Source organism: Nuphar pumila, chromosome 12 (assembly GCF_984573655.1).
Source record: "Nuphar pumila chromosome 12, dmNupPumi1.hap1.1, whole genome shotgun sequence".
NCBI lineage: Eukaryota > Viridiplantae > Streptophyta > Magnoliopsida > Nymphaeales > Nymphaeaceae > Nuphar > Nuphar pumila.
This window is the reverse complement of record NC_143260.1, coordinates 81201223-81222476: the sequence shown is the minus strand read 5'-3', so window position 1 is coordinate 81222476 and position 21254 is coordinate 81201223. Positions and strand designations below refer to the sequence as shown.

Here is a 21254-nt window from a genome sequence, read left to right as displayed (position 1 = left end):
TGGATTTAATGTAACCCGGCTCATTACAATGATGACAAATAATCAATTTTCTTCCACCACTACAGTTATTATTATTACTATAGTTATTTTGCCTCTCAAAGTGTGGAGACTTATAGGTCTTAACATGGTTACCGGGTTTAGATACCGCCAACACTTCATCACAACTTTTCCTCATACCAAGACGAGTTTCTTCTTGAACAATTTCGGCAATAGCATCTTCAAGAGGAAGAGGAGTAGATCTATGTAGGAGAGAAGATCTAACTTGTTTAAATTCAGAACAAAGCCCATACAAGAATTAAAAAAATCTCTCTTGTTCCATTTGTTTTTGCCTAAGTTCCACATCTTTAATAGCAACCCACTTAGGCTTCAAAAGTGTTAGTTCATCCCATTCGGGATTCAGCACTATAAAAGTCCTGGATACTCATTTTCCCTTGCTTTGTGGTTCTAACTTTTTCTTGCAAAAAATATGCTTTTGCAAGATCCTTTTGGGTATACATACCCTTCATGAAAAACCAAGCTTCATTGGCTTTTCAAATTTTAGCAATACTTGCACATACCTTAAGCTCGACATTGTTCATGAACCATACCTTAAGAATTTTCGCATGGTTGCTCTCCTAATTTTCCACTTGCTTATGATGATCCTCAATGGCTTTGGCACGAGCATCTTCTTCTAAGGCCTTCTCTTGACCCCCTTTTAGTTTTGTGAGCTTGAGTTGAGGTTCGGAGATAGTTCCCATGAGTTTGAAGGAAAGGTCAAATTTGGTCTTCATTGCGTGAGCAAGGAAGGAAGAGGAAGAGAATGAAAAAAAGAGAGAAGAGCACGAACCCTTAGGAGACTTCGTCACGAACACGATCACTTGATGGCAACCTTCCACAAGTCAAAGAGCACTTATGGCTCTGATACCATGTAATGAAATATGCGGAAGCAAGAAAAACACTAGCCACTAAGGGCTTACAAGATTATAATCACACAAGTCCACCATGGGACAATACAAAAGCCAGTAAGGCAATTATGAAAACACAAAAGTAAAAAATGTCAGCCTTTATTGATTAAATTCTTAACACAAGCATTAAAAAAAACAAGAGGGGTTTACCCCTACTTATACACACAACCCCATTCAAAGGAGAGGCCATTGGGAGCTACAAAAAGCATTTGGGAGCTCCCAACAGTCAGAAATCTGATCGTTGGGCAGCCTGCCAACAGCTCTTTGGCTAATGACCAAAGAGCCCTTGGTCATTTGGTCAAGGACAAAAAAAATAAAATAAAAAAATAAAAAGGGCCAAACGCCATCCCTAGTGGATATTTTATTACAAAGGAAAATGACCAAAATACTCCTGACTCAAAAAGTAAATTACAGACGCATTATAGTATATATAATATATATACACTATTTTAAGAGATGTCCCATCAGCAGTAAAAACAGTTGACCTAATTGAGTTACAATATTTGGATAAAATATCACCATTTGGTGTCATATGGAAATAGGCACCAGAATTAAGAAGCCAAAGAGACTTATCAAGGTCAAAGATGCCAACTGAAGAAACTATGGCTCTAGTAGATAGCGCTCCTTTGAGTAAAGGTTAAAGGGCTTCTACAAGTTGACTTAAGGACATGCTCCCGATGTTTGATTCTTATGAAGCTTTGGACTCACTTGTCACTTGTGTAAATAAGGCTACTTTCTTCTTATAGGGTCTTTTTAATTTAGGACAATATGTCTTGACATGTCCCAGTTTACGACAATAGTAACAAATAATTTTCTTCTTCTCAAACTCATTGCCTTGTCTTCCATAGTGCTCGTTGTTTGGTCTTCCATAATGCAATGGTTTGTAAGCATGAATATAGTTTCCTAGCCTAAACACGGCTAGGACGTCATCATCTTTAGATGTCTTCTTTTTTAATCTATTTTCCTCCATACTTAGTTCTTCAATAGTATCTTTAATAGAGGGGATTTTCCCTTTACGAAAAAGAGCTAATTTAGTAAACTCAAACTCTGGCCTTAAACCATTGATGAATTTATAGAAATGCTCTGCATCCATTTGTCTTTGGTAGATTTCTATATCTTCGAGACAATGCCATTGTGGCTCAAGAAGAGCCAACTCATTCCAAAGATCGAACAACTCGCTAAAGTATTCTTTAATATTTTTTTCTCTTTAAGTCATAGTGCGTATTTTATTTTGCAAATTACAAACATGAGCAATATCTTTAATAGAGTACATTTTCTTAAGATAGTCTCATGCTTTATTTGCATGTTCAAATTTAGCAAGACTCGAGCACTTCTTGATATCAACAATACTAATGAGCCAAGACATAATCTTGGCATGCCCCATTCTCCACTCTTTTTATTTTTTCTCATAAGAGGTCATAGCCTTGGTCTTTTCGGCCTCCGTAAGACGTACTTTCTTTTTTTGTTTCTATCTTAGTAAGAATTAATTTGGGTTCCAAATCTGACCCATCCACTCATCCCCACAACCCTTTTCTACATATGAAGTGCTTCATGATAGAAGCCCATGTTACAAAGTTTGTCATTGAGCTTGATGGGTTTTAGGGTGATATTATCATTGTCATCCATGTTTACAAAGGCTACGAAAGAGAATAGAAGATAGAAAGGGAGAAGAAAGAAAGAGGAGATGAGAAAGAATTACGAGCACTCCACCACAAAGAGAGCACCTCCAATGAAAAGCACGAACACAAGAGCACTTCACCACCAAGAGAGCACCTTCAATGAAAAGCACGAGCACACGAGCACACGAGCACTCTACCACCAAGAGGGCACAACAATCCCACAAACACTTAAGTGAACTTTGCAAAAGAGACTTTATCTCTTCAAAATCTTGAGTGGCACACTTCTCAATGCACCAAAAAATCAGCTTGATCTTCAAGCTCTGATACCATGAAAGGAAACAAGATCCTCTGAAGATGTTCACCAAGAACAACAATATGGACACTCAAACGAGTTCCACCAAAGCACCAAGAGAACACACACACAAACCACAAGATGGGCTCACACACAAACACCCACTAAAAAGGCAAACAAAAGAGATAAAAAATAATATTTTATTGATCAATGCTCATGAAAGAAGCATACATATTGTGGAACTTTTTCTCCCTATTTATACACAAAATTGGAGCTCAAAAAGGGAGAGTCGTTGGGGGTCCAACGACTCTAAATAGAGCAATTGGACTCCCAACGACTCTATGGGTTGAATAGTCAACCTTTGTTGACTAGTCTCATCCCAACTAAAAAACAAAAAAGAAACCTAACTAAACTAACCTAGTTACCATCCTAGTTATATACAAATATATATATATATAACGACCCCAACTCATACCCGTGAAAAAGGTAACAATTTTTTTTTCAAGTGGAGAACATTCCCAGAAACCTGGGGCATTTACAGTTACAACACATCAATAACCACAAGGGATCTTATACCCATCCTTCAAACCAAACCAAACTTTATTTAATTAAAGTATATATAGTCTGAGACATAAGCAAATAAATGTACATAAAACAAAAAGAAGAGTCACGTTGTCCCAAGAAAAGTCTGCCAAGAAGTCGCATAACCCTTGTAGCTTCTTGCAAAGTCAGTCACCTCACTGGATATCTGAGGCTGTGAAAAACACAAAAGTAGGGTTGTCAGAAATCCAAAGAATTTTGTGTATGAATCCCTCTAATAAAACAAATAAGCATAAGGAATACATATAGGATTCATACAATATTTTAGAGGGGATGCAATTATGACAAATTCATAATTCAAGTAATCATTTAAGCAATAGGAAACAAGTGCTAAACAAGAGGGAATAATTATTATTAATAGAAAACATCAATTATGCATTAAAGACCTATTATCATGCAATAGAGAGCACACATCATGCAATCACCCATATATCACAAGGAAACAAGTAAATATGCATGATCTAATGCATAACAGGAAAATGCATGATGTCAGTGCACATGTATAAATAAATTATTATATTTATCATGTTCTCTTATTATAAGCATGTCCCTATTAGGATACACATCATTTAAGTTCTTCTTTTTAATTATCGTTGCCCGCGGATACACTAAACGGGTAATAATTTCAGAGGTCAAGTAGGGTTTCCAGTGTAATTTAGCACACAAGTTGTATTTTATTACTAGGTTTCAAACTTAGCCCTCCACTGAATCAACCTTCGGAACATTAGACTTTCACATCTAATGTCGGGACACCAGGGACCTCCACATCCACAAGTGTCACTTTCTTGGTATACCAAAATAACAGTTGTGTCTACACACCACCTAGGTAAAGTAGCGGATTCTCCTTAAAACCGTGGTCAGAAGAAAGAACATCAATATCGGATTCAGGAATAACAACCATACACACGGAGTTTTTGTATCCTCACCGTTTCCCAAAACCGCAACTCTAAGAGTCTCATTCTAACAACGGGATAACTCAGAACGTATATTACATTGTTCTCTTTTTTTATCTTATTATTAATATGCATTCATTAATTTGCAATTCAGCATGCAAAATTAGTAATACAAGTTCGCATATCCAAATACGGACTCATCACGGGATCACAACCCGTAGAAAAACATAGAACAATGCAATATAGTGAAACAATATCAATGTAACTTTTGTGATGTATTAAAACAAGTAAAGAAGAAGCAATCCAAGCTCAAAACTTATACAACTCACAATGATCTATTATGTGATCATTGATGCATCATATGCAAAAATCATAACATACCATATATGCAATGGTGTCAACTTAACAATGTGCATGAAACAATAATATTCATATGCATGTGCATGAGTTCACACATTCATCTTGAGTATATGCTTCCATTCAATACACATATTCATGTCACATGCATTCTTTCATTTATGAATCATTCTCATTAAACATGTGAGTATGCATGCAATTTTGATCATGCAAAAGCATCTCAATTTTATGTATTAACATACACAGGTAAACATCCTTACAACAATATCTCGAACATGTGTGACATAACCAGCTTATTTTCATGAGCACGAATCTGGAAATATTTACGCCAAACTGCATATGCTCTTTCCTTTAGATAAACCCCTTTTTTTTTAATCAGCACCCAGCCAACCCGGTCGACTAGGGCTCAGATCAAGCCCAGCCGACCCAGTCGGCTGGGCCTGGCTGTGACTACACAGGCCCAGCCAGGCCTGTGGCCACCCTGCCAGGGCCTAGCAGCTAGCCCAACAACTAAACTAAAAGATGGTGCTTCTGATTCTATACAGAAAAAAAGATACTAGCATTCTATTAGACTGTTAAACTTCCATACATCAAGCCAGTAGAGTTTGACACCTCTCCTTTACCATTCAAAGTTCAAATACGCAGTGCAAGTACCTATACACATACACACAAAAGTTCATGTATCTAGGTTATTATGCCTTGGTGCCCTGTCTCCAGTGGAGAACAGGCACTTGAATTGATGTCTTTTTATTTTCCAATAGTAGATGCCTTCAATTATAAGGGCATTCAGTATGCCTGAAATTTATCAACATCAGGTTGTGCTCTCCAAGTTAGGGATTGTAAACATAGCCTCCGCTGGGCTCCTGTGGCTTGACAGGCCTGTCAACGCACTGCCAAGTCTGGCCAGACCCGGTCAGCCGAGCCGAGCTCGACTGGTCTGGCCGACCAGACTAGTATAAAAAAAAAGGTCATATATATATATATATATATATATATATATATATATATATATATATATATATATATATATTGATGTGTCCTACACGCGTATGCAGGTAAGATCTCTAAAGCAAGCGAATATATACAGATTTCTAATCACACATGCATGCCTGTACAGATTTTTATGTAACATATACTTTCATATGCATGTTTACATTCGAATAGACATGGTATGCAACCATATAAAATTTCAAAATCAAGTATGCTTACATGAATAAACTTGTATTCAGACATGCACCTATTCTTATCATGCTTGCACTGATTTTTATGGAGACATGCATACATATTAAGTATTCTTCACATGCCTACGTGCATTCCAACAACATATACATTGGGCAAAACGTGGGAGACAAATCTACTATGAAGCACACCCATGAAACGCCATATTCATCATGAAATAAAATTCTGTTTTGGCATTGAAACAAGCATGTACAAAAATTTATTATTGACAATATGTATAAAATAAAAAAGACATCCATAAAAAAGGATCCATAAATCCCCATCCATGTATTTTAGAGTAAACATCTAGATTTACTCCTTTTTTCATGAATTCCCACCAAAATATTGCATAGAAATCCAATCTATATTCAATTTCTCACTTGAATCAAGTGAGAAAACCCGTATCTTGATCGTAGATCGAAAAAGAATAAGAAAATAATGGATTTGATGGTGAAAACGTTGGATGGCTGGAGATCAAGTGATCTCCCTCTTCTTATTCCTCTTTTTTCCTCTCCTCTTTCTTTTTCCCTTTATCTTTTTCTTTCCTTTTTTTTTTGAGGTTTAAATAGACAAAGAAGAGGGTGACGCCCCCACCTTCTCCAGCCCTTTCTAGATGGGCTGGAGATGGAGAGTTTCCTCAATTTGAGACTCTCACTCTCTAGTTTCCAAAAATTTCAAAACTCTCTTATTTTGACTTTTTCAAAGTGTTCAATTTTTAAAAGTCTTTTCTCAAACCTTCTTAAGTCTTCTTAGGCATGTATAGGGACTCTATTTAGAAGTCCTAAACAACCATAAAAATAAAATTTGAAATTAATTAATTAATTATTAAATATTAAATAATACATAAAAATCCAGAAGCTTCCAAAAGTTGCCATATTAACTTAAGAGGCTTCTTAACACTAATTAACTTCAATTTAAAGGTACAAAATAAATCTAAAGTTGAAAAATGGTTGGGCATTGATTTGAATCTGGATCGAAGATCCAAATCCATTTTCAAAAATCCAAATGGGTTTTAGGCTGGACCAAATCCAGATTAGTATGGGTCTTGGATAGAGCCCAGATCCATATTAATTTGGATCAAATCCATCAGATCCAGTCCTGTAATGTCACGTATTTTCACACTTAGTTAAATTTGAGATTTTCGAAAATTTGGCTAAGTTTGGGACAAAAATCATTTGAACCGCTATTTTAGATTGATGTTTTTGAGTCTGGGTTTGACCAATGTCTCATCAACTAGGTCTAAATGAGCTGATCGAAACGTGAGAAAAAGTTTATTCTCGACCTTTAAATTCGAGCAAAATTTGGGTTATTTTCGGGTAAAGCTCGGAATTCGATTTGGATGCGTCTCAAAATGACGAGTGCAACAATATGTTACTTTTCCGAAATCGAGTTCCGGTTGGCCTAAAAATCGCGTTTTTCTAAAAAAGAAACAGTTTGTCGGTTTGGATCCAAATTTGGATCGGACTGGATCCAATGGTTTTAATCCGAATTAATATGGATTTGGATCTTATCCAAGACCCATATTAATTTGAATTTGATCCAGATCATAATCAGATTTCGTTTTGGATATGGGTTTGGATTTTGGATTCGGATCCAAATTCAAATCCATGTCCAATGAAAATCTAACTTTAAATTCAGTTTAAAGCTTTAAGTTGGAGTTATTTTGGTTAAGAAGCCTCCTAAATTAATTTGGTTATTTTTGGAAGCTTTTAGATAATTATTAATTAATTAATATTTAATTAATATTTAATTAATTAATTAATTTGTATTAATTCTGAAATTTGTATTTTAGGGTTTAGAAGGACTTCTTAATAGAGTCCTTACTCATGCCTAAAAAAAAGCTTGAGAGGTTTTAAGAAGGGACTTTAAAGAAATTTAGAAACTTTGAAAAAGTTAAAAAAAAATAGAGTTTTGGAAATTCTTGGAAAGGAAGGTGAGAGAGAGTCCTCTTATGAGGAAACTCTCCCTCTCCAGCCCATCTAAAGAGGGCTGGAAAGGGGAGGGGGGGCTCACCCTCCCTCTTGTCTATATAAAGTCAAAAAAAAAAGAAGGAAAGAGAAAGAGAAAAGAAGAAAGAAAGAAAAAAAGAGAGGAAGGAGAAAAGATAGAAAGAGAAGAGTTGCCCCAGCCCTCCACCCATGTTTTTCAACTTTCACTCCTATTTTTCTTCACTTTTTTATTCAAGGTATGGGTTTTCTCTCTTGAATCAAGTGAGAAATTTATATAGATTGGATTTTCATGCAATAATTTGATGAAAATTCATGAAAAAAGTGTTTATATCTATGTTTTTGCAAAAACACATGGAGGATGATGCATGGATCTTCCTCCATGGTTGTAATCTTGATATTTTCATTCTTTCATGCAATAAAAATTCTGTATTTGCTAAAACAGAATTTTTATTGGTAGTAGAGTTGTGTATTTAGAGGTTTCTTTTAGTGGATATCGATTTCCACGGATATACTTGTGATCCTTTCGATCGTTCCTCACATAAAAATTTTGGTACATGTTTTTCTTTGTTGAAACAGATTTTTATCATAATCCAAAGAGCATGTGTAGTGCTTGTTTATGTTAGATTAATATCTATATAGAATCGTTAAAGGCATGCAAGTTGTTTCTGATTTTCAACATGTATTTCTCTTAAATAGTTGCATGATCATGGTATGAATCCGCATGTGTATCTTATACAGTGAATGCTTAGGATTATTACTCTTGATCATGTGCATGTATAACTATATAGGAATGCATATGAAATATGTATGTTGCTAAATGCTTAGATTAAAATCTGTCCAAGTCTGTTGTGACCCCCCTGCATGGTTTATCCTTCTAACCGTAATGTTCATTTAGGTGAAACCAAAGTGTACATGAGTTTGGGCTCGAGTTTGAGCATAGGCTCATTAAGGGATCGATGGCTTGTTATTTTTTTCATCGTTGTATGTGCTTGATCTGAGTTGTTAAGTTTTCTTTGGGGCCATATGGTCTGGCCAGACCTGCCCCTATGTAACCGGGTCTTGTCAGGCCTGGGTTTCAAGGCCTGACTGGCAGGCTCGGTGGTGCAACAAAAAAAAAGGTTTTAAAAAGAAATGTTGTTTTGAAAAAACTGAGCTTTATGTTGGCTGGCCTTGGCAGCCTATGGCAAACATTTTACAAAAGGGTTTTTTTTCTAGGCATATTCGTTGACATTTTAAAACAGAATTTTATTCTAATGTTTTTCTTATTGTTTATACGAGAATAGCATGTATTCTTGAATGCTTCATGTCAATTTATTCTTTAAAGACTCATAGCAAACTTTGGATGCCCAGAATCTGTATATGCATGCCTGTAACTGAGTGTTCATGTGTGTATATATGATCATGACATCTGAACCCGGGTGCGGGGGGTGCGTCAGAGGCAAAAATGTAAAATATATATATATAAGGGGGGGTCCGGGGGTTATTCTATTGCATCCAATTTTGAAAAAAAAAAGCAGTTTGCAATTGGGCCAGCTGAGTGTGGTTCATTCAACTCATGCTTGTCATGAGCTCAATCTTGATCGGATTGCTGGAGTTATAAGCCGAGTTTGAACACCCCAAGCTGGGTTGTTTATGAACACTGGTTGCTGATAATAGTGACGTTATGTGGGCTATCAGCTTGGGTCCTTTGCACAATAAATGGTGGTGATTAGGGCTGTTAAGGGGAGTAATATGCAAGCGGGATTTGGGTCATGATTTTTGTCATGTACCTGACCCGATCCAAGTATAAAATGCATTATTTATAATAAAAAATCTGAAATTATGCAGGTCTGAATCTGGAATTCCACTTTTGTAACCCGATAAAACCCGAACATGAACTCGAGCCTGTGATTTGTTATTTGGGGGGGGTCAGATATACCCTAATGGGTCGTGTACTAGACCCGTTGACAGCCCTAGATGAAGAGAACGAAAGGGTGATGATCTCATAACACCGATTTGGCAAATCAACGATCTACTCAATCGTAGTTAAATGCAAATAATTAAAGTTTAAGCTGCTTTTGTAAATGTTAGATAAGTTTTGGGTTTATTGAATTTACTTTAGAAAAAACCCGATAAATTTACTGAAAAAAAAAATAAAACTGGAATAAATAAAGAACGAAATATCCGCTCCCGTCTTCCCGCAATTTTCTCTCTCTCTCTCTCTCTCTCTCTCTCTCTCTCTCTCTCTCTCTCTCTCTCTCTCTCTCTCTCTCTCTCTCTCTCTCTCTCTCTCTCTCTCTCTCTCTCTCATTGATGCATCCCCAAACCCTAAGATTTCCGATCGCGGAGAGCCCCATTCCGGTCGACAATCATCTCCGCTTCTACCCATCTTCCCGATTTCGCGTTTTTCCCGGTTTTTTCAGGACCGATTTCGCGAAATCCCCCGGTTTCCCATGCATCAAGCATGGGCTTCCCGCGATCAGGAACTGCGAAGATCTCGGCTCCGCCACCCCGAAGAGGATCGACTCCGACCGCCAGCAATCGACGGGAGTTCGCGAAGCCAGCGACATCGAGGCGAAGAACGTCGACATCGCGATGCTCGGGAACCTCTGCGTCGACATCGTCCTCGGTGTGCCCAGCTTGCCACCCGCTTCCGCCAAGAATGGACCAAAATGACCTTGGGTGCGGTCAATGCACCCAGGGTCGGGTTGACCGCACCCGGTGCCGCACCCGAACCCGCATCGAGTCGCGTCGACGCGGGTGCGGCACCCTGCTAGCCAAATCCCTGTGACATAGTTTATATACTAAAATCAATGCAAACAGGGGGGGGGGGGGGGGGAAACAGTAGTTTTCACATAATTCAAGCCTGTTGCTGCTAAAAGGCACCATCTAGTATTTGGAGACGAGTATGAAAGTGTGATGCTGAGTGTTGGCTACTTGGTCTCAATAAGTTAGATAAGAGCAAGCATTCCAGGAAGGTGTTTTTCAAGCATATGATGGAAATCAATGCTTATGTGTTTGCTTATGAAACTATGGATTAATGCAAACCTTATTATCCAAACAAAGAATAGGGTGAAAAATATAGGACTAAAATAAATAAGCAACTGACTAAGCTGCATGATCTTGAACTTGCACCAGGTAATCCATCTCAATAGTGGATCTGGATCCATGTTTTTTTTCTTCTTTTCCTTGTAATTCAAAGAGAGCAAGGAGCCTTGACAAAAATGAGACCCAGTAGTTGAGCTCCTATCGTCACAGAAGTTTGCATCAGAATATGCAACGAGTTCTAATTGCAAATATTGCAGGGACCAAATGAACTTGTAAACGAAACTCCTTAAAACATTGGAATGATTACTTCAGGCTGTCTGTCTGTAAAGCCTAAAAAGGTCCCAATTATTGAACATATGATCTAAGGAACAATATAAAACATAAGCTAAGCTAAAAGAAATGAGCTTCACTATTTCTGACATAAAAAAGACACATCACTGGGAAACAGGTCAGAATGACTCCCAAAGTAATGGTAGACATGGTCAGGCAGATGAAGGTTAAAAGCTATGATGACATATGAGCCTGAAGTTATTTAGAAGAAATAAAAGCTATAAACTTGACCTGCCTATCCACGAGAACAATGGAATATATGAAAATTACGAAAGTTTACAACAAAAAATTTGTGAAGAATAGAGAAGAGAACTCTCACCTTTTTAGATCATCTCTGAGATTATCATCAGTTGCTTCTCCGTTTGGCATTTCTGAGATACCTTCTTCAGCTTCAATGGCCTACATTTCAAGGCAATAACATAATTTTGGATATATGTGAGAACGTTGACACTACTACAATAACAAAAAATAAGCACTAGCGATTAACAAAAAGAGAAAGCCTCAAGCACTCAAATTAAAGATCAAGAAAAGTGAAAGTCAATACCACCCCATCAACTTGATCATATTTGTCACTTTCAACAGAACCAGAAGCCCTTTCATGTGTCAAATGCTTCTTTTCAATGCATAATGCCAGCTGAATGAAAATCACGAAGAATAAGATAAAATGATTCAATAAATACCATTTCAGGTTAAAAGATCAATACAGTAACAAATAGTTAAATGACTATTCCATTTAAGAAAGAGGGAAAGCAATGAGTAATACAGATAAACTAAAATGAAGATAATGGATGAATATTATAGAAGCTTTAGTAATAAAAGTCTGCCCAGTGAAGGTCTACCTGATATTCTTAAAACTGTGTTCCAAGAACATAAAGTTTATGCAACAACAATTAGGATCACTAGAATACATGGTAGATGATACTCAAGTCTGTTTTAAGCACTGGATTTTCATATGGAAACCTCAATAGATTCAGGCTTAATGTATAGGGATGTGCTGCGACCGTTTTTAGCAAATGTAAATTTAATTACTGTTCCCTGAGGAAATATCATGATCATGTGGTCAATATATGCTGAGAAATATATCATTATTGGGAGAGAGTTGTTCAAAAAACATAGATGAATATGTTGGAGGGTATTATTTGTACTTGCTAGCTCCCTTTTGGGTTATAACATTGTCCATACAGTTGGTCCATTGGACACAAAGATTCCCAAGATGAGAGGCGGTGCCTAATCACTTTCGTTAAAAGAATGTGCCATAATATGGGCTGATTACAAACAAGCAATACAATTGGAATGAAGTACAACATACCAATCATATGGATGACAATGTAGATTCAAATTAACAAAACTACAAGGAGGCCAAAAAAAGTAAAAAATAAATATAATTTCATAAATGCCCTTGACATCAATATATGTATGGATCTTCACGTCAACACTCTCCCACAAGTTGCCGCGGTAATCAAACATGCACAACTTGTTCTTCAATAAATCATGTCTTGCATTGGATAGACCCTTTGTAAATATGTCAGTTATTTGCAAGTAGAAAGGAGATTTTGGGGCTGCAGCTTGTCATCATCCAAGAGGAATGAGTTATTTTGGTAGCAAGCTAATAACTGACTTTGAGATGATTAGCTTCACAAGTCGGACTAAAAAGTAATATATGATAACAGTATATTCTATATCATAGTCACCTATATCATTCAAGGTAGTTTCTCTGTGAGGGTTTTTCTCAAAGAGATTTTCAAAAACTTGTTTTTCTCAGGAAAATCTCAGAAGTTTAAAAAAAATCAAATAAAATATAAAAAATTAAGTAATAATGCAAAATAATAGGAATTCTTTTTATTCCCTCTTCTTATTCTTCCTTCTTTCTCTTCTTTTCTTTTTCTTTTTCTTCTCTTTCTTTCTTCCTTCCTTTCATTTGTTCCTTACCTCCTCTTCTTCCTCTTTTTCTCTTCTTTTCCTCTCTTCACCTCTTTCTTCCTTCATTTCCTTCTCTAGCTCCTCTTCTTTCCTCTTTCTTTTCCCATTCCTTCCTTCTTTCCTTCTCCTCTTCCTTCCTTCCTTTTCCTCTTCTTTCCTTCTCCTCCTCTTGCTTCCTTCCTTCCCTCCCCTCTTCCTTCCTTCTTTCCTTCTCCTCTTCTTTCCTATTTGAAAAAAAAAAAACTCCGGGTCTCATAAAATCTCATTAATCTATCATTTTGATATGCTTTTTTAACCAAATCAAATAAAAAATGGAAGGTTAGGTTGTTTTGGGTGAAAGATTTTGATATTTTCGATTTGTTATTAGATTTTTAATCAAAAGGTTAAATTGTAATACCTGCAAATTTTCCATAATTATTTAATAATTAAAGATGAATTTTATGTCTCGAATTTGGGTTGAATTTTCATTTGAATTTGAATTTTATTTTGGGATTTAATTGAATTTGGATGTGAATTGAATGTGAATTTGAGATTTAATTAAATTTGGATTTGAATTTAATTTGAATTTGGATTGGATCTCAATTTGAATTTGGATTGGAATTGAGTTTGAATTAATTTGGTAAGATTAGAACCATAGGGTGAGACACTCCCTATGTGGGGCCCTCCTAGCTATCTAGAAGTCCTACTTAGGCCTAAAGTCAAACTAGCCATTAGTTTTCTATTTTCATTAAGAATCCTAGTTAGCTAATGTGACATAGTTTTCCTAGTTTATATGAGAATATTAATTAGCCCACGACTACATGAAATATAAGGTAAGTTGAATAAAGGAAAGCTAAGAAGGAGTTTTCATATGCGATTAAGAAACTCATGTAGAGGCTTATAAAGAGGGGAGTTTCCTCACTCATCCCACACACACCCCTAGTATGCTCATATTGTTGAGATCCCTATTCCCTATCTATCTTTCTCCCTATTCTTCCTTCTTCCTTCTTCCTTCCACATGCCCCGCTCATGGGGAAGAGGAAGCCGATGTAGGTGGTGCATACGTTGGAGAATTTGGTGGTTGATCTGATATAGGTGAGTACTCTAATTGTAATATGTTATATGTTGAGTTTCAACTTCAGTTCCAAATCTGAGTTTGGACTTAGATCGGATGTTTTTTCGGATTTGCAGTTTTCATTTGGTCATGAGTAGTTTTCGGGAGTCGTTTCAGACGTACGAAACCGTAAAATGCGGAATTTTGCAAAAAAGGTATGGGAAATCTATACAAATAGGTTCAAATCTAGGATTGATTCATGTGAATCCAGATCTTGATTCAAGTATATGGTTTAGATCCATGGATTGAGTCTTTGAGTGAGTTTTGCATCGGTTTCTATGAAACTACCAAACTCCAAATCTTGTATTTTTTTTTTGTGTTTAGCATGCTGAAAATGTTTATGCCTTGATTTAATATGGTTTTGATGGATTAGAAAATTCGTTTGGAGGTTTTCATAAACCCAGAATCTTTTTTGGAAATCAATTTTGGAAAAAATATATTATATTAAGTGAAAACATTGGATCTTGTGTTTGATTCATGATACATATGATATCTCTATGTTTTCAGCATGTTTAGTTGTGCAAATGCATGAATATGATGTGTGATTGATGAATAAAAATTGTTGAATGTATGTTATTGGTGTTTTTAATGAAAAACATAAAGTTCTTGATGTGTTTTCTTGAAAACTACATGTTCGATATTTTTATTTCGACCAACCTTAAAGAAAAATTTGGTTCTCTAAAACGGTGAACCCATAAATCCTGAAAATTTAAAGGGATGTTCCAGACATATGTAAGCAAACCCCAAAAAGAATTTGGGATCAAATGAATTCTTGGTTGGGAGATACGACATTTGCAAGTCTACACAGAATTTTTGTCCGAATATAAAATTTTTGTAGGTTGCATATTTTTGTAAAAATCATAGCTCCCAATATATTTTGGATTTATAACTGATATTTTTATATGAGTTAGTTTGTATATTGAAGAACATGAAATAAAAAACTTGTAGTTTGATTCTTTATGGTTTGAAAATTCAAAATCATGCAATATCATTCCAGAACTTGTAATTTCAGAAAAGCAGACTTCAAAGAACAAAAATAACTTGTATTGTTTGAATTTTAATTCTCTGTAGAAAACGAGTTTTAACTCAGGGTTGCTTTGAGCTTGTGTCAGACATACTAAGCTAACCTCAATAAAAATATCAGAATTTATTTTATTTTGTATAATGCACGACTGTTGTTTCATTAGAACAACTGAACTGAACAGGATTGTTCTGTGAACAGAAAACAAGTTGCACTTGCGAAATTTTTATTCTCTGGTCCGGAATGAGTTTGGGTCTAGTTTTTTTTTCTATAAACAGCTAACATGTATGCGAATCTACAATAAAATTCTTAAAGCTAAAAACATTTTATATTAGTTATGACAATTTCTATTGACTGAGAAAATTATGTCCATACAATCTCGAATTGGGAACTTGAGATTGCATGAATGTCATGGTTCCGAAAGTGAATCAGATGGACATAGCTTGGTTCCAGAGTTGAACCAGATGAACACATCTGCCCAGTACTAGACAACAGTGTGATGCCATTTAGGTTATTGTCGACTGCTTTACGAAATCAATGCATTTCTTGCCAATTAGGGTGAACCAGACGTTGGAAAGACTTGCAGACTTGTATATGGACGAAATTGTCAGATTGCATGGTATTTTATTGTCTATCATTTCTGATAGAAATCGACGGTTTACTTCAAAGTTTTGGGGGGCAGCTACAAAATGCTTTAGAAATAAAAATCAAGTTCAGTACAACATTTCACCCTTAAACTGATGGATAGCCGAAAAGGACAATTCAAACATTTGAAGATATGTTGTGTGCATGTGCTCTGGATTGGGCAGGTGACTAGAGTAAACATCTAAACCTAGTGAAATTCATGTATAATAGTTACAATATAAGCATTAGTATGGCACCATACTATTACATTGTATCTCTTAATATATATATATATATATTTCTTTAATTGTAAGCCCTTAGGGGCATTTTTGTCATTTTCCATTTTTGCGCATATTCATAATTATCAATATGATTAATTTTTCTTTTCTTTTCTTTTTTTTTCTTTTCTTTTCTTTTATTTTCTTTTCTTTTCTTTTTTTCTTTTGGTTGACTTTAGTCAACCTTGGAATGGGGTCCAACATCTAGTCGTTGGACCCCTCCAACAGTTAGAATTCTAACTGTTGGAGGGGCTCCAACGACTAGTGGAGCCCCTTCCAAGGTCTCCTAGTAGCTTATAAAAAGGGGTCTTGCCCCATTGTAAATTGCTAAGGGTTTTTACCCTCTCCCTTAATGAAGATTCATTCTTTTATCCCTTTTGGCTTCACCCCTTTATGGGTTTATGAGTTTGCACTTTATGTGTATTTGGTTACCCCTTAGTAGGTTTGTGTATTCGCACTTTATGTGCGTGTTTATCAGTTCTTTTTTTAACCTATTGCATTCAAGGTGATTTTCTAACATGGTATCAAAGCGAGACGATGATCAAGTTGTTATTTGGTGCATCGGGAAGCGTGTCACTCAAAAAAAAAGGTTAAGTATTTATTGTCTCTTCTCTTTCTTTAATTTATTCGGTATGTATTCTTTTTCTTGAAGTATCATACATTATGAAGCTACTTTCTTGATCATTTATATGCATGTGTTTTTCTTTATCATTATGCCTTTTAAATCAAAAAGTATTTTTGCACATCTAGTGCTGATGTTATTCATTAAGATGTTGATCTTTTCGCTCTTGCACATTAAGTGCTTGTGTTATTTGGGTCTTCATTGAACCCTTACTTTTCGCATACCACATTTCAAATCTTTTCGGTAAATTTGTTTTTCTAGATAGATGATAACTCAAAATCTTGTTTTAATGGGTCGTTAATAATGTTTAGCTTTCAAGCATAATTTGATATTAATCTCACTTGAACTTGTTGTTAAAGAAGACGTGGTTGGACACACAAGTTTGGACACTTGTGTGTGTAACTTTAAGAGCTTTTGTGATTATATTGTTGATAACAAGTTTTGCATACGACTTAAGATTGATGAATATATAACCTTTTTCTTGAATAATTGATGATCGTTGGTGCTTTGAATTTATATACCTAACTTTGTTTGTAAGTATACCTTTCATATGAATAGTATGTCTTTGAAAGGAAGTTATGAATAAATTTTTTGTATGATATACGTAGTATAAAATTATTACTCTTCTATACTCTCTTCATAATTATTGTTTTGTGGCTTCTTATAATATCGCGTGTTTTTCGGAAAAAATCTTGACATATATCATCTATGAAATTTTTATTAAGATATAATTTCTTTAACAAGGATCACTTAATGCATCATCTCATATGAGCAATATTTATTTGAAAAAGTTTTTTTTATTATTTTGAATTAAGAGTAGTTTCTATTAAAAAGCATAGTCTTGTATTGTTGTCATATGAAATATGATTATCTTTTTGCATCTTGACATTTTTAAAGAATCACCAATTTGATTGTCTTCAAGTGTGTCCCATTATAAAATTTATGTTTCCTTTCAATGGTTGTTGCACAATTGTTGAATTATGAGTTAGTTCTAACTTCTTAAGTCATATAATGAGGTTTACTATGCATTAAGAAACTTATAAGTTTGCCTCAGTGCAATTTTATGTCGTACGGTTACAACAAGTCTATAAACTTATTAATCCTTTTAGTGTGGGTTTTGTCCCACTTGTATGAAATATATTCTTCACTTTTCATTTGGAATCTCTCTTGAGTATTTTGTGTGTGAATCCTAGTGGTTCTTAAGTGTTTGCTTTGTGTATGAACCTTTATGGTTCTTGAGAGAGCTTGTTCGTGAAGAAGTATTTGAAGTTTGTTTGAGGATTCCTTTTTAAGTGTGGGTTTTTCTCACTTAAATGAGATATTTTCTTTTCTTTTCTTTTTAAGTGTTTTGGTTTTTGTGTGTGAATTGAATGAACCTTTACGTTCATTAAGAAAGATTTTTTTGTGATCCTTTAAAAAAAAAAGTTCTTATGAGTGTATGCTCTTTGTGAGTTTTTCATCGTTATTGTAAGGAGATTGGTTGTGAGCATCATTTAAAATTTCAATTGTGGACCTCACTTCCTTTCATGGTTTTTCATGAGCCTTTCAAACTTCACCTTTATTAAGAGTGGCTATATTGGTCTAAATCTATTATTTGCTCGTTCAAGGTTGTTGTCATTCGACATCTTAAGTTGCATAAAATTGCATCTATTATCATTTGGTATGCATATAATTGCATTGTTAAAAATGATTCTTGGATTATCCCAAAATGGTTCTTTCACATGGCATTGCGTATTTGAAAGAATATTTTTTTAAGAGTATTCTTTGCCCTTTATGGCACTTATATTGTCCATCACAGGTTGTTATTTGATCCTTTTTTTGCCGTATTATTGTTATATCAGAGATGTTTGTTGAGTTGAGTTATGGGCACCTCGGTTTAGGTCAGTTTTGGTTGTCAAATGTGGTTTGACTCAAACTGATTGTTTTATGTTCTCTGATTATGAGTGTGTGGTATCACGCAGTTTCTCTTTGGCTATTGATTTTACTATGGATGCTCTTTATTATGAGTACCTGTGATGGATACATATTGTTTTTTGAAACCATAGTGTTTCAAAATATGTTTAAAATTGTCAATTTTATTTGCATTAGTGTTTGTCATTACAAGTCTTCTTACCTCAATTGACTTTCTCCTTTTATGCCTCCTATCTAAGTGTCACCTTATGTAGACAAGAAATGTTTAGTCACACCTTCGTGTGTGTTTTAGCCCATATTTGGCTTTGTACTCTTGTTTTAGTCGTTGAACATACTTGATTTTGAGTGTCATTATAAGTAGACAAGAGATGTTTGTTCACACTTTTGTGTGTGACTTTTAGCCCATGGTTGGTTGTTGTACTCTTGCTCTAGTCGCTGATACACTCACTTTAAGTATCACTATATGTAGACAAGAGGTATTTATATACACCTTCGTGCATGTCTTTGGCCCTTTAGTGACATTATATTTATGTTCTTGTTCTAGTTGCTTATACACTTGATTTGTTGGTTTTGGAGATCTGATGAGGTGATTGCTTGTAATGGATGAACTATTATTGAGATTTGCAAAATTCCATATTTATGAGAATGTGCATTTTTGGTTTTCATTTGCATATGAGATTTTCTAACTCATGTTTATGTTTTATAGCACAATTTGTATGTGCATGGGTTCTTGTGTATCTAAGGATATATCTTTGTCCCATAAGTGGACTTGCATGTGTTTTTACACTTTGTTCTGGTGTAAGGTTCATACATTTTCTTTTATCATTTAAGCATTTCCTTTGTAAAATCTCCTTCAAGAGAATTGCTCTATTCAATAACACTTGTTTTTCTTTGCCTCTTGTAAGCTCAAGTAATATACTTGATTGAAATGTGATTGATGCATGTCCATTAATGACTTATTTTAGTTACATGATATCATATGCATATGCCCATAATGGCTTTTGAAGCCCTCACTTAAAGATTCACATATTTTTTATTGCCTCTTTCAAGGCTTTTTGTATTGTTCCTTAGTGGACTATTTTGTTATTCCCCATTGTGGGTTCTTGCTTATCCACTATTAGACCATGTAAATGCATTAAGCATAATGGCTACTATTCTTAGACATTAAAATTTTCTCACTTTTGCTTATTTTCAAGTATATGTTCTTAAAAGTTGATCTGTATGAGACTTCTTTAAACACTAAATTATTGTATGATTCAATCTTGCATTCCATATTTTTTAAGCTTATGTGCATCATTACTTTGCTTTTGCACATTAAATCATATGTTTATGAGTTGAAAAATCTTACAAAGCAAATATATTTTCGTGTATACTTTGAGCTTCCTGTTTTGTTTTTCAGGTTCTTCAAGATCAGATGAAAGAATAATCCTAATATATTATAAAGGCTGTCCAAAAAAATGCTTAAGGGAGCTCACTATCAAGATCAATTGGAGGAAGACATTTGCAAATTTCAATGACATCTTTACTGAAGACTCTTGAAGACTTCAGATTCTTCTTTTTGTATTCTTCAAACTTTTTGTTCCCCCACACAAAGTTTGAGGGGGGGTGTTAAATTGTATCTCTTAATATATATATATATATATATATATATATATATATATATATATATATATATATATATATATAAAGAGAGATACATATATATATATATATATATATATATATGTAATGTGTATATGTATATGTATCTACTTACATATATATAAATATATATTTCTTTAATTGTAAGCCCTAAGGGGCATTTTGGTTATTTCCCATTTTTGCGCATATTCATAATTATGAATATGACTAATTTTTTTTCTTTTCTTTTCTTTTCTTTTCTTTCTTTTCTTTTCTTTTCTTTTCTTTTCTTTTCTTCTTTTATTTTTCTTTTGGTTGACTTTAGTCAACCTTAGAATGGGGTCCAACATCTAGTCGTTGGACCCCTCCAATGGTTAGAATTCTAACCGTTGGAGGGGCTCCAACGACTAGTGGAGCCCCTTTCAAGGTCTCCTAGTGGCATATAAAAAGGGTTCCTGCCCCATTGTAAATTGCTAAGGGTTTTTACCCTCTCCCTTAATGAAGATTCATTCTTTTTAGCCCTTTTGGCTTCACCCTTTTGTGGGTTTATGAGTTTGCACTTTATGTGCATTTGGTTACCTCTTAGTGGGTTTGTGTATTCGCACTTTATGTGTGTGTTTATCGGTTCTTTTTTTAACCTATTTCATTCAAGGTCATTTTTTAACACATACGAGGCACTGTACCTGTAAATCCCCAATTTGTTGAAGTGATGTTGGTGATAGAACTGTGGAATCACCAATTGTACTTCAACACTACACTGATCAGGTACAATTGATCCGCAAGAGGCATTTGATAGCTTAGAGTCGTCAGAAAAGTTATGTCGATCAGAGACAGCGAGAACTTGCATTTGATGTAGGAGATCATGTATTTGTCAAGGTTTCACTGACGAAGAGTGTATTACATTTTGGCAAAAAGTGCAAACTTAGCCCAAGATAT

General features: G+C 35.0%; 1 protein-coding gene across 1 annotated transcript in view; it reads right to left on the bottom strand.

The window, feature by feature from the left end:
• The window catches only part of LOC149821066 (Rab3 GTPase-activating protein catalytic protein), a 145619-nt gene that overhangs the window by 22680 nt on the left and 101685 nt on the right, over positions 1 to 21254 (bottom strand). The window contains exons 14-15 of the mRNA XM_089981693.1: positions 11774 to 11863; positions 11549 to 11628 (exon numbers count right to left, since the gene is read on the bottom strand). Of these exons, the coding sequence (XP_089837819.1) occupies positions 11549 to 11628; positions 11774 to 11863 (170 nt within the window). The remainder of the gene's footprint in view (positions 1 to 11548; positions 11629 to 11773; positions 11864 to 21254) is intronic.